We start from the raw sequence: 14,410 nt of genomic DNA on the forward strand, positions 1-14,410 counted from the left end.
CTTTAGAGAAAGGGGCTCCGCGTGGCGGCCGCCAGGTGGGGGTGTCGTCCTGACAACACGAGTTAAACATTTTTTTTTTTTTTTTTCTGGGTCAAAATGTGAGTTGTTGTTGTTTTTCACTTTTCCCGGCCTGTTCTTGTCGTTTTTTCCCCACATTTTGGTCACTTTTTACAATGTTTTTGTAGATATTTTTTCTGTACCTTTACTGCGTAAAACTGAGAATACTGCTGTATAATAATAATAATAATAAATAATAATAATAATAACAATGTATACTTTATTAATCCCGCAAGGGGAAATCACAATGTACACTCTTGTCATTACACACATTACACACACATGCTCATAGATGGAGTGTATGGAGTATAAATGCACATGCACTACATGGAGAGATGTCGGGGGGGGGGGGCGGGGGGGGGGGGTGCCCATGGAAAGGCGCCCCGAGCAGTTGGGGGTTCGGTGCCTTGCTCAAGAGCACCTTGGCAGTGCCCAGAAGGTGAACTGGCACCTCTCCAGCTACCAGACCACCACCATACTTTGGTCCCTGTGGGGACTTGAACCGGCGACCCTCCGGTTCCCAACACAATTATTATTTTTTTGGACAACTTGGTCGAAAGAAAACCCAAATGTGTGTTATGTAAATGTTTTTATTGCTGCATGTACACTCAATCATTTCGTAGGTATATGTTTTCATAGAAAATCACATCAGAACTGCTAAAGGTTACATTGCTTGTTATATAATACATCATAAATTATGAGTTGAGTTAGATTTTGTATCAGGCCACAAATCAGAACGTGCAGAGAAAGTGAAATCATCAAATGATTGTAATGGACTAAAAAGTACAATAGTTGCCTTTAAAATGTATTAAAGTCGAAGTATGAAGTTACATTATATGAAATAACCACATACCTCAAACTTCTACTCAAGTACAGTACTTGAGTAAATGTACTTTGTTACTGCTTCTGACTGGCTAGTAGTCCTTACCTAGGTACTGTCAGGGCCCTCATACTCTGCTTCTGACTGGCTAGCAGTCCTTTACCTAGGTACTGTCAGGGCCTCATGTACTCATCTACCTGACTGGCTAGCAGTAGCTCCTTACCTAGTACTGTCAGGGCCCTCATACTCTGCTTCTGACTGGCTAGCAGTCCTTACCTAGGTACTGTCAGGGCCCTCATACTCTGCTTCTGACTGGCTATTCAGTCCTTACCTAGGTACTGTCAGGGCCCTCCCCCCCATTACTGCTGCATGCCCTACTGGCTACGCAGTCCTTACCTAGGTACTGTCAGGGCCCTCATACTCTGCTCCTGACTGGCTAGTAGTCCTTACCTAGCTACTGAGCATGTGCAATTTCCAACAAAGATGGGACAGAAGTGAGACGCCTCACTCTGTAACTAAAACAAAGAGCTCAACACACTGGGTGAAAAGAGGAGCTGCAGCAAAAATATCGTTTTTTAAAAAAATATTAAACCATGAAAACCTATTCTGATATAACCTCAAAATACAATTATGAACCTGAAAAGGAGCATAATAAGAGCACTTTAACATAGATTTAAGATTTTTTAACGATAGTCAATACATGTTTAGTGAAGTATTGTTTTTACTCAATTGAGATACTAATTCATACCAACTACAACTGAATGTAAATAAGATGCCAGTGTATACTTCATATCGGAATACTTCTAATCGGAATTAGGCCTTTTTATTTCAAAGTATTCATTTATCCTGACTAATACAGTCTATTCAATGATTACAGTGTAGTTTTTGGACAGCTCCTTAAATAGTTAATATCAATCACTGTGATGTTGCCATTGTTTCTTGAATGTTATGCCCACAGAGACGTTGTTTAAGAAAACCAGCTGCTGTGTACTGTTGAAATCTGACCTAGTTAATGTACTTGTTTTTCTAGGATCTTCTCCTTGAGGATCCTGCCCAGAACACACTGAAAACAAGATTTTAAGGTAAGGTTACAATCAAAGCTGATGAAACTAGTTTACTAATGTGTTGTATGTAAAAATCTATTCTGCAAAGTAAATATTAACAGGAACTGTCAAGCAAATGGAGGACAAAAAAAAAGGCATTTTTACTTTAATTTGTAGTACAGTTGAAAAGTAGAACAGTACAAAGAAGAAAATGGAAATACTTTCTTCTTAAGTAGGACTACAGTACTTGGATACATTTCTCCACCGCTCCATGTAGTATAAAGTGTGTACATCCGCAAGTATTACAAAGTTAATGTTTTTCACAAAACTTTAATAAACTTAAATGTGACTTAAAATGATGATAAAAAACTATGATGGGTCAAAGTAAATCAATAAATCCACATTTCAAAATTGGCATTATTTATTGATGACAGCAGGAAATCAGCAGAAAATCTAGTCTCATTTTTATAATTTCCTTAATATTGCTACATTGTTTTTGTTTTTTTAGATATATTTTAACATACATTTCCAAAAAGAGGCTCTCTTCATTCAAATGCTAAAAATGCATTAAACGTAATTTTTTTTGTACAAGATCCAACTCGAATGATTTCCTTCTTAAAGTGTGTTGAAAGTTGAATGTGTCAGAGCTAAAACTGAGATGAAAAACACAAACTGATTCATTACGATGATTAACCAGGAAAGAAAAAGCTTCAAATGGGAAAAATACAAAAACAGACGTTTATGACCAGATAGACAAATCCAACCCAGCTGCCCCGCTGAGTCACAGGCTGGGAACCAAATGACTCTGAAGATGATCTAAACAGCCTGTAAACAGCCGGTAAACAGCCGGTAAACAGCCGGTAAACAGCCGGAGCTGCAGACTGAATCCTCGTTGAAGAAGAGCTTGATGAACAGATTTTACGGTGGTTTCTGGTCAGGGAAATTTTTTTATTTGTTTCGAGGAACTTTTTTTCCAAGCGGCACCTCCATCAGTTTCTGTAGGTTAAAAAAACAAAAAGACAAACAAACAGATTTTAACCCTCGTGTTGTCCCGTTTCAAAGGGTTTTATATCATAAATATGGATTTCTTTTAACCAAATTGCTCCAAAAATAACATGGCTGATTCCACACAATGTTCTTCAGGTAAAATGAATGATTACTTTCATTGAATTTTTTGGATGTTTTATTTAATCTTAAAGAATTTGAATTTTTTTTTTTATGGTTTCAAAACAGGATCCGGACTAAACTTTGACATAACATCAACATCGTCTGATCTTAACTATTAGCTAAGATAATTCATAATTTCTGCCTTTTTAACAAAAAACATATGTATAATTTGATACAAATGAGGTTTCCAAGATTAAGTGTAAAACATGTTATTAAACATGCTCAGGTTTTTAAAAAAGCGCCAAAAGCTGGAAAAAGTGACAAAAACATCGGAAAAAAAATGACAAAAACATTGGTAAAGCACCACAAAAAAAAAGACAACATAAGAGTTAAATTCTTTATCTTAAACATTCAAGATAAATGATACATTTGAATTCAAAAAGCTATGTGTGAAGAGCATATTATTTAAAGAGTTATGTTTAAATGTTTATGTTATGCAGTACAGAAAGAGTTAATATGTACTCAAGGTACCTACATGTATCACACACTTTAAATGTTTTAAAAACATTTAAGATAACCTTTAAGCAAATGTATGACAAAAGATAAGTAGCAGTAGACATATTGTTGTTAAAAGTGAGTCAGATGTCTCTACATTTTGCCAACAGGAAGTGGAAGTATAAAGACAGTGTTGCGTTCAGCGGCAGGTTTAAAGATTTGTAACATCACAAAAATAAATTAAAAGATGGATAAATGGAATTAGATCAAATGTGGTAATTAAGAACTCACAAATAAAAATGCAATTTAAATATTTATTTAACAGAATTGAAGTTTTTAAGGACCTGGAGACACCGTGTGTACTGTTAACTGACATTAGTACTGCTGTGTAGATAATGTTCAGGGCAACTCGCCTGATGTCTTCGCAGACTGTTACATTAACCCCGACCACCCTCTCCACGCCCCCCCCCCCCCCCCCCCCCCCCCCACATTGGTCCAACTGAGGAGCAGCTTCTCTAAAAGGCTCCGACAGCTTCGATGCCGCATGGACCGCTACAGGAAATCATTCCTACCACAATAAAACGCTTTAACATGTCATCACTGGGTGCTAGATGAGACTTTTAGACACCACAATATTGCAATAAGGGCAACCTGCACAATCGGTTCATTTACATTTTAGCATATTACTTAAGCAGTTGCACATTTAGTTTCCCCATCCTGTATATATTTAAATATTTGTTCCTTATATTTTATTCTTATATTTTATTATTTCATGTATACTGTATGTATGTATATTTTTTCCTAGTATCTCATTTATATTTATCTTCTGTGTTGTGTGACTAATGTACGTGTGCTGCTGTAACACCATAATTTCCCATTTTTTGGGATCAATATCTGTCTGTCTGTCTGTCTAAAAATGTAATATATCTTTTCTTTTGAAGGTACCAAGAAAAGCAAAGATTCTCCACCACATTTAAAACTAGGATTTTTCTGCAACTTGGACGTAATAATTGAACACCTGCCCTGGACCACTAGTGCCTTGCTAAAGAGCATCTGGATGGTATGGCGAGAGGGAAGGTTCTTTACAGCCAGTCTGGTAAGTCAAACCAGTGACCCTCCCATCCGCATTCATTTTAGAAACTACTTTTCCAGCTAAATATCTGGCCTTAACCCTTGTGTTGTCTTCCTGTTAACCATGAACTTGTCCTTTCAGGTCAAAATTAAAAATCTGCATTTTTTGGGGCTTTTTCCGATGTTTTGTCGCTTTTCTGATTTATTTGTTACTTTTTCCATGCTCTTTGCGCTTTAAAAAAAGGTTTTACCCTTATTCTTGGAATTCATGGTCAACAAACCTCATTTATATCAAATTAAACATAAGTTTTTTAGTTAAAAAAGGCAGAAATTATGAATTAGTTTGACTACTAGTTAAGATCAGAGGATGTTGAGTGGATCTCAGATGGGTAGATGTCAAAGTTTAGTCCGGATCCTGTTTTGAAACCATTAAAAGAAAAGAATTCAAATGTTATAAGATTAAATTAAACACCCAAAAAATTCAATGAAAGTAATCATTAATTTTACCTGAAGAACGTTGTATGGAATCATCCATGTTTTTTTGGGGGGCAATTTGGTCAAAAGAAATCCATATTTCAGATATAAAACACTTTGAAACGGGTCAGTTTATCCCGAGGAATACACAAGGGTTTAAACACAACTTGCTGGAGTACGCCCCTGACCAAGACCCTGACCCTGACTCTGACCCTAAGCCTGACCATGACCCTAACTCTGACAAGACCCTGACCCTGACTCTGACCCTAAGCCTGACCATGACCCTAACTCTGACAAGACCCTGACCCTAACCCTGAGAAGACCTTGACCCTAACTCTGACCCTAAGCCTGACCCTAACTCTGACAAGACCCTGACCCTAACCCTGACAAGACCCTGACCCTAACCCTGACAAGACCCTGACCCTAACCCTGACCCTGAGAAGACCCTGACCCTAACCCTGACTCTGACTCTAAGCCTGACCATGACCCTAACTCTGACAAGACCCTGACCCTGACTTTAACCCTAAGCCTGACCATGACCCTGACCCTAAGCATGACCCTGACCCTAACCCTGACAAGACCCTGACCCTGTCCCTGACATCAGGAGACGCGTTTCTCACCTTGAGCAGCCGAGCGTGGTAAACGGTGTCGTCGTCGGTCTCTGGTCTCTGGGTGTCCACCTGGTACCTCTCGCAGGCCCGGATCAGCTCGTTGGGCTCGTAGAGCAGAGCGGGGTCCAGGGAGTGAGCGTTAATCAGACTCACCAGGTACTCCCTGTAGTGCTTCCTGCAGGAACAAAGAGCTTTTGTTTCAGACTAGACATAGAAATGTGTTGGGGTTATCAAGAAATACGAGTGATTGTAGAGTTCTGACACATGTATGTATGTATGATAAGATAATTCAACTCCACCCGTCTCCTAAAGTTGCTCCCTAAATGTCTGAAGAAAAAAAGTTGTTTTTAGGAATGTAGGATAGGATCCAAGAGATTTAATTCCTTTTCACTGATGTGAAAAGTAGCTTAAGGGCAGCGGTGGAATGTAACAAAGTGCATTTACTCCACTGTACATTTTTATGACTTTTTTCGACATATATTATGACGGTTACATTTTTTTGTGACTTTGATATTTATGATACACTTTATGACTTTTTTCAATATAATATACACAGACGTTTTTTGACATACTATACTATGACATTTTCGACTTTTCGTATTACTTTTTTGAACATGCTGTACTATGATTTTTTTTTAAACTTTTTTCGACATACTATACAGTGAATTGTTTGGACACACTATAATATGACTTTATGCTATGCATTTTTTTCAACATACTATGACATTTTTTGTGACTTTGACATGCTATACTATACTTTTTAATCAACATAATATACACAAACCTTTTTCAACATACTGTACTATGACCTTTTCATGATTTTTTATTTACTATACTATGAATTCTATATGACTTTTTCGACATGCTATACAATTACTTTTTTCGACTTATTATAGCATGACTGGTTTAAAAAAACTTCTATATTCAGTTATTTATAAACCAGTACATTATAAATGAACATCCCAGGATCAAGATCATCCTCCAATGCGGGGCTACCATTCATGGAGGATCTCTACACACACCTGTGTTTCCTACACAGGTGTGTGTAGAGATCCTCCATGAATGGACCTCACCATTAGGCTCAGGGACAGTTTTATACCACAGGCCATAATAATGTTAATACACTAAGACATTGTCCCATAATGTCATATATATTCATTATGCATATACATTTAATACATTCCTATTTACATTACAGTTTATTCATTTTGCAATTATTGTGTAACACACATATTTTACACAAATTACATTTAGCATGTTTCAAAAAGTCATAGTATAGCATGTCAAAAGTCACAAAAAAGTCATAGTATAGTAAGTCACAAAAAGTCATAGTATATAGCATGTTGAAAAAGTCACAAAAAAAGTCATAGTATAGCATGTCAAAAGTCACAAAAAAGTCATAGTATAGTAAGTCACAAAAAGTCATAGTATATAGCATGTCGAAAAAGTCACAAAAAAAGTCATAGTATAGCATGTCGAAAAAGTCACAAAAAAAGTCATAGTATAGCATGTCGAAAAAAATCATAGTATAGCATGTCGAAAAAAATCATAGTATAGCATGTCGAAAAAGTCAGTATAGCATGTTGAAAAAAATCATAGTATAGCATGTCAAAAAAAGTTATAGTATAGCATGTCGAAAAAGTCATAGTATAGCATGTCGAAAAAAGTCATAGTATAGCATGTCAAAAAAAGTCATAGTATAGCATGTCGGAAAAAAAGTCATAGTATAGCATGTCGAAAAAGTCACAAAAAGTCATAGTTTAATAATGTTGGAAAAAGTAATAGTATAGCATGTTGAAAAAAGTAACTATGCCTTTTTTTAACATACTGTACTATGACCTTTTCTTGATTTTTTTTAGACATACTATACTATGAATTCTTTATGACTTTTTTCGACTTATTATTATAAGATGACTGGTTTATAAAAACTATTATATTCATTTATTTAAAAACCAGTAAATTATAACTGAACATCCCAGGATCAAGATCATCCTCCAACGCGGGGCTACCATTCATGGAGGATCTCTACACACACACACCTGTGTGGGAAGAAGGCCTTCAGGACCCAGAGAGCCCCAAACACCATCAGAGAGTCTTCTGCCTGCTGCTTCATGGCAGACTGTACAACAGTATCCGGTCCCTCACCATTAGGCTCAGGGACAGTTTTATACCATAGGCCATATTAATGTTTAATACAATAGGACATTGTCCCTTGATGTCATATATATTCATTATGCAGATACATTTAATACATTGCTGTTTACATTACAGTTTATTCATTTTGCAATTACTGTGTAACACATATTTTACAGGCTGTTTTATCTGCAATGTATATATTCCCTTTTTTACTAGCGTGATTTTCTCACATATTTAATGAGCATTGTTAAAGACAGCCTGAAAATGATTGATTCTTTGTAATTGTTGTGCGCTGACAATAAGATATGTTATGACAATAAAGACTTCAAACCTTGAAATTTTGAAATGTATGAAACTTTCTATGAAAGACTGCAAAAGTCTTGGTGGTACTACGTAAGAAATTATAAAAGCATAGTATATATTTGAAAAAGTGCATAGTATAAGCATGTCGAAAAACAAGTCCCTAGTATGCTGTCGAAAAAAAGTCACAAAAAGTTCATAGTATTGCATGTCGAAAAAAATCATAGTATCGCGCTGCGAAAAACATGCATAGTATAGCGTGGCGAAAAAAAGTCATTAGTCTAGAGTGTCCGAAAAAAAGTTCATAGTATGAGGCTGTCAAAAACGTCACAAAACAACTTTAGTTAGAGCTGTCGAAAAAAATAAGTCATAGTATTACCATGCGAAACAATAAGTCTAAGTTATAGCCGTCCCCCCCCCGCCCACATTCTAGTAGAGCGTGTCGAAAAAAAAGTCCTAGTATAGCGTTGTCGAAAAATAAGTCATGTATACCAGGCGAAAAAAAATATAGTATAGCATGTCGAAACAAAAGGCACAAAAAAAGTCAGAGTATGTCATAGTATAGCATGATGAAAAAAAGTCACAAAAAAAAATGTATAGCATGTCAAAAACGCCATAGTATAGAATGTCAAAACCAGAAAGTCATCGTATAGCATGTCAAAAAGTCATAGTATGTCATAGCTTATAGAATGTCGAAAAAAGTCACAAAAAAGTCATAGTTAGCAGTCAAAAAAAGTCAAAATAAGTCATTTTTATAAAAGCGAAAAAAAATCCTAGTTATGCAGTCGAAAAAAAAACATGTATAGGAGTTTAAAAATAAAATATTTAGTAAGCATTTTCCAAAAAAAATAAAAAAAAGGAAAAGTATAGATGTCGGGAAAAAAATCATAGTATCATGTCGAAAAAATAAGTCCTAGTTAGCCCTGGAAAAGGGGCTTTGTTTAGAGTCGAAAAAAAAAGTATAGTATTTTTTAGCATGTTTTAAAAAAAAATATAGTAAGAAAGTGAAAAAAAAGCATAGTTTTTAGCAGTCGAAAAAAGTCACAAAAAGTCCTAGTATAGAGGGCGAAAAAAAAAGGCCTAGGGGGGCAGTCGAAAATAAATCCCCCTGGATGCATTGAAAAAGGTCATAGTATAGCATGCGAAAATAAGTCATAGTTTTAGAAATTTGGAAAAAAAAATCATATTACATTTTGAAAAAAAATTAGATAGCTGTCGAAAAAAAACACAAAAAAATCCTAGTATAGGGATGTCGAAAAATAAATCATGACAGCATGCGAAAAATAAAGTCATAGTTAGGAAAGTCCCCCAAAAATAAGTCATAGTATAGCATGTCGAAAAAAAGTAAAGTTTTGCTGTCAAAAAAAGTACAAAAAAATCTGGATAGCATGTCGAAAAAAAGTCATGGTTTTAGCATTTTTAAAAAAAAAGCATAGTTTTAGCAGGTTTAAAAAAAGGGCAAGGTTTTAGCATGTCGAAAAAAAAGTAAAGTAAGAAGGGCGAAAAAAAAAACATAGTATAGCATGTTGAAAAAAATCATAGTTAGGGATGTCGAAAAAAAAGTCATAGGATAGCATGTTGAAAAATAAGTCATAAATTTTGCAGTCGAAAATAAGTAAAAGTATAGCAGCGAAAAAAAAGTCCGGGATAGGTGTCGAAAAAAAATCATGTATAGGATGGCGAAAAATAAGTCATGTATAGGAAAGTGAAAAAAAAAGTCCTAGGATTTGCATGTCGGAAAAAAAAAATAGAAGGGTGTCGAAAAAAAAAGTCAAAAATAAGAAATCGAAAAAAAAAATCACAAAAAAAATCCTAGTTAGCTGTGAAAAAAAAAGGAAATAAAAGCATGGCGAAAAAGAAAAAAAAAAAAGTAAAAGTAAAGCCGTCGAAAAAAAATCTAGTATACATGTCGAAAAAAAGTCAATATAGCATTTTTGAAAATAAGGTCGTTAGCAGGGCGAAAAAAAATCACAAAAAAAAAATAAATATAGCAGGGCGAAAAAAAAAAGTAAGTATAGCATGGGGAAAAAAAAAGTTAGTATGCATGTTGAAAAAAGGGGGTGGATAGAGGGAAAAATAAGTCAAAAAAAAAATAGCCCGTCGAAAAAAATCCTAGTATAGCAGGGTTTAAAAAAAAGTTTATGTATAGAAAGTCGAAAAAGTCAAAAAAAAGTCATAGTAAGAGTCGAAAAAAAAAAGTTTATGTATAGCATTCCCAAAAATAATATGTATGATGTTTAAAAAGGTAAAAGTTTTGAAAGTCGAAAAAAAAGTCATTTTAAAATAGCATGTCGAAAAAAGTCATATATAATGTCAAAAAAAAGTCAAGTATGCAGGCGAAAAATTTAAACTAGTTGATGTCGAAAAAAAGTCATTAGTATTTTGCATGCGAAAAAAAATAAAAAAAAAGTTTGTATTAATGTCGAAAAAAAGTCAAGTATAGCATGTCGAAAATTAAATCAAGTTTTAGCCCTTTTCGAAAAAAAAGTCCCAGTATATATTGCATGTCGAAAAAAGTAAAAGGTTAAACAGGGTTTAAAAATAAAAATAGTATAGATGCGAAAAATAAATCCCTAGTTTAGGGATGTCGAAAAATAGGCATATATAGCATGTCGAAAAAAAGTCATGTATAAAGGGCGAAAAAAGGGCAAATTTTGCATGTCGGAAAAAAAAAGTCATAGTTAAACATGTCGAAAAAAAAGGCAAAAGTAGATTTGAAAAAAGTCAAAAAAGCTAGTAAGCTGTCGAAAAAAAAAATTTAAAATATGCATTCGAAAAAAATCACAAAAAAGTCCTAGGATGCATGTCGAAACATAATAGTCAAAGTATTGCATGTCAAAACAAAAAGTTTTTAGTATAGCCTTTGTCGAAAAAGGGTCATAGTATAGCATATCGAAACAAAAAGTCATAGTATAGCATGTCAAAAAAAGGTCACAGCTTGCATGTCGAAAAAAGGAATTATAGTATGTAAAAAAAAAATCATTAGTATAGCATGTCAAAAAAATAAGTATAGTTCTATATAGCATGTCAGAAAAAGTCACAAAAAAGTCAGTAGGTCTAGCATGTCGCAAAAATAAGGTCATAGTATAGCATGTCGAAAAATAGTCATAGTTATAGCAGTCGAAAAAAGTCACAAAAAGTCATAGTCTGTATAGATGAGCATGTGAAAAAAAGTTCAAACAAAAAAATGTCATAGTGATAGAATGTCAAAAAAAGTCATAGTCTGTCCTGTATAGCAGTCGAAAAAAAGTTCACAAAAAAAGGCATAGTCAGCATGTCAAAAAGTCATATAGTATAGCATGCGAAAAAGTCATAGTTAAGCATGCGAAAAAAAGTCCATGTATACGCATGTTGAAAAAAGTCATAGTATAGAATGTCGGAAAAAGTCACAAAAAAGTCATAGTATAGCATGTCGAAAAATCAGTCATAGCTATAGCATGTTGAAAAAGGTCATTAGTATAGCATGTAGAAAAAAATAAGTCAATGTCTATATAGAATGTCGAAACAGTCATAGTATAGCATGTTGAAAAATAAGTCATAGTATAGCATGTCGAAAAGAAGTCATACTTATAGCATGTCGAAAAAAGTCATAATATAGCATGTTGAAAAATAAGTCATAGTATAGCATGTCAAAAAAAGTCACAAAAAAGTCATAGTATAGCATGTCGAAAAATAAGTCATAGTATAGCATGTCGAAAAATAGTCATAGTATAGCATGTCGAAAAAAGTCACAAAAAAAGTCATAGTATGTCATAGTATAGCATGTGAAAAAAGTCACAAAAAAAGTCATAGTATAGCATGTCAAAAAAAGTCATAGTATGTCATAGTATAGCATGTCGAAAAAAGTCACAAAAAAAGTCATAGTATAGCATGTCAAAAAAGTCAAAATAAGTCATAGTATAGCATGTCGAAAAAAGTCATAGTATAGCATGTTCAAAAAAAAGAGTCATAGTATAGCATGTTGAAAAATAAGTCATAGTATAGCATGTTGAAAAATAAGTCATAGTATAGCATGTCGAAAAAGTCACAAAAAAAGTCATAGTATAGCACCCTGTCGAAAAATAAGTCATTAGTATAGCAGGCGAAAAAAAGTCATAGTCTAGCATGTCGAAATAAATAAGTCCTGTATATATACATGTCGAAAAAACGTCATAGTTTATAGCATGTTGAAAACTAATTCATTAGTATAGCATGTCGAAAGAAACGTCATAGTATAGCTATGTCGAAACAAGTCATAGTCTAGCCATGGGTCGGAAAAAAGGCATCAGTATGCATGTCAAAAAAAAGTCCAAGTATAGCATGTCGAAAAAAGTCACAAAAAAAGTCATAGTAGAGCAGTCGAAAAAGAAAAAGTCAAGTATAGCATGTCGAAAAAAGTCACAAAAAACGTCATAGTATAGCATGTCGACATAAGTCAAAGTTTGCATGTCAAAACAAAAGTTTAGTATAGCCGCCCGACAGGGTCATAGTATAGCATATCGAAAACAAAAAGTCATAGGATAGCATGTAACAAAAGGTCACCGTATCGCATGTCGAAAAACAAGTAATAGTTAGTATGTTAAAAAAAAATCATAGTATAGCATGTCAAAAAATTAAAAGGCATAGTTATAGAATGTCGAAAAAGTGCACAAAAACAAGTCATAGTTAGCATGTCGAATAAATAAGGCATAGTTTATAGCATGTCGAAAATAATGTCATAGTATCGATGTCGAAAAAGTCACAAAAAAGCTAGTTGTCATAGTATAGCATGTGAAAAAAGTGAACAAAAAAAGTCATAGTTATAGCCATGTCAAAAAAAAGTTCATAGTAGTCATAGTATAGAATGTCGGAAAAAAAGTCAACAAAAAAAAAGTCATAGTTAGCCATGCAAAAAGTCATAGATAGCATGTCGAAAAAAGTCATGTATAGCATGGCGAAAAAAGTCAGAGGAGGCAGGGTGAAAAAATAAGTCATAGTATAGACATTGTAGAAAAATAGTCACAAAAAAGTCATAGTCTTAGCATGTCGAAAAATAAGTCATAGTCTAGCATGTTGAAAAAAGGTCATAGTATAGATGTCGAAAAAAATAAGTCATTATATATACGATGTCGAAAAAATCATAATAGTTATAGCATGTTGAAAAAATAAGTATAGATAGGTGGTCGGAAAAAGACCGTCATAGTATAGAGATGTCGAAAAAAGTCCAAAAAAGTCATAGTATGCATGTTCGAAAAAAATACGTCATAGTATAGATGTCGAAAAATAAGTCATAGATAGCATGTCGAAAAATGAAGGCCTAGTATATATAGCATGTAATAAAGTCATAGTAGAGCATGTCGAAACAAATACGGTACATAGATAGGCAGTCGAAAAAATAAGTCATCATAGTATAGCATGTCGAAAAAAAGTCATAGTTAGAGAATGTCGAAAAAGTCATAGGTATAGCATGTCGGAAAAAAAGTCATAGTACGCATGTCGAAAAAAAGTCAAAGTATAGCATTCGAAAAAAAAGGCACAAAAAAAAGTCATCGTATAGCACTGTCGAAAAAAAAGTCCAAGTATAGCATGTCGAAAAAAGTCCCAAAAAACAGTCATATATAGCCTGTCGGAAAAATTAAGGTCAAAAGATGGCATGTCAAAACAAAAGTTTTAGTATAGCATGCGAAAAAGGGTCATAGTATAGCATATCGAAAAAAAAGTCAGTTATAGCATGTACAAAAAAGGTAACAGTATAGATGTCCCCGCACAAAAAAGTAATCGTATAGTATGTTAAAAAACACTCATAGTATAGATGTCGAAAATAAGTCCTAGGATGCATGTCGAAAAAAGAAGTCATAGTCGCAGCATGTCGAAAAAGTTCACAAAAAGTCATATTATAGCATGTCGAAAACTAAGTCTAGTAAGCAGTCGAAATAATAAGTAATAGTATAGCCATGTCGAAAAAGTCACAAAACAAAGTCATCAGTATTCATAGTATAGCATGTGAAAAAAGTCACAAAAAAAGTAAAGAGTATATAGCATGTCAAAAAAAGTCAAAATAAGTCACTCGTATAGAATGTCGAAAAAAAAGTCATAGTGATAGCATGTTGGAAAAATCAGTCATAGTATAGATGTCGAAAAAGTCACAAAAAAGTCGTACGTATAGATGTCGAAAAAAATAAGTCATAGTATAGCATGTCGAAAAATAAGTCATAGTATAGCATGTCGAAAAATAAGTAATAGTATAGCATGTCTAAAAACGTCATAATAAAGTATTTCGAAAAAAGTCATGGTATAGTATGTGTAAAAAAGTCATGGTATAGTATGTGTAAAAAAGT

The 14,410-nt window shown here is 34.0% G+C and overlaps 1 protein-coding gene across 1 annotated transcript in view; it reads right to left on the reverse strand.

The window, feature by feature from the left end:
* Nucleotides 1-2,372: 2,372 nt before the first annotated feature.
* The window catches only part of LOC116672603 (E3 ubiquitin-protein ligase RNF31), a 32,166-nt gene continuing 20,128 nt past the window's right edge, over nucleotides 2,373-14,410 (reverse strand). The window contains exons 23-24 of the mRNA XM_032504519.1: nucleotides 5,688-5,853; nucleotides 2,373-2,916 (exon numbers count right to left, since the gene is read on the reverse strand). Coding sequence (XP_032360410.1) covers nucleotides 2,869-2,916; nucleotides 5,688-5,853 — 214 coding nt within the window. The 3' untranslated portion in view covers nucleotides 2,373-2,868. The remainder of the gene's footprint in view (nucleotides 2,917-5,687; nucleotides 5,854-14,410) is intronic.

The sequence above is a fragment of the Etheostoma spectabile genome, chromosome 22 (assembly GCF_008692095.1).
Source record: "Etheostoma spectabile isolate EspeVRDwgs_2016 chromosome 22, UIUC_Espe_1.0, whole genome shotgun sequence".
Lineage (NCBI taxonomy): Eukaryota > Metazoa > Chordata > Actinopteri > Perciformes > Percidae > Etheostoma > Etheostoma spectabile.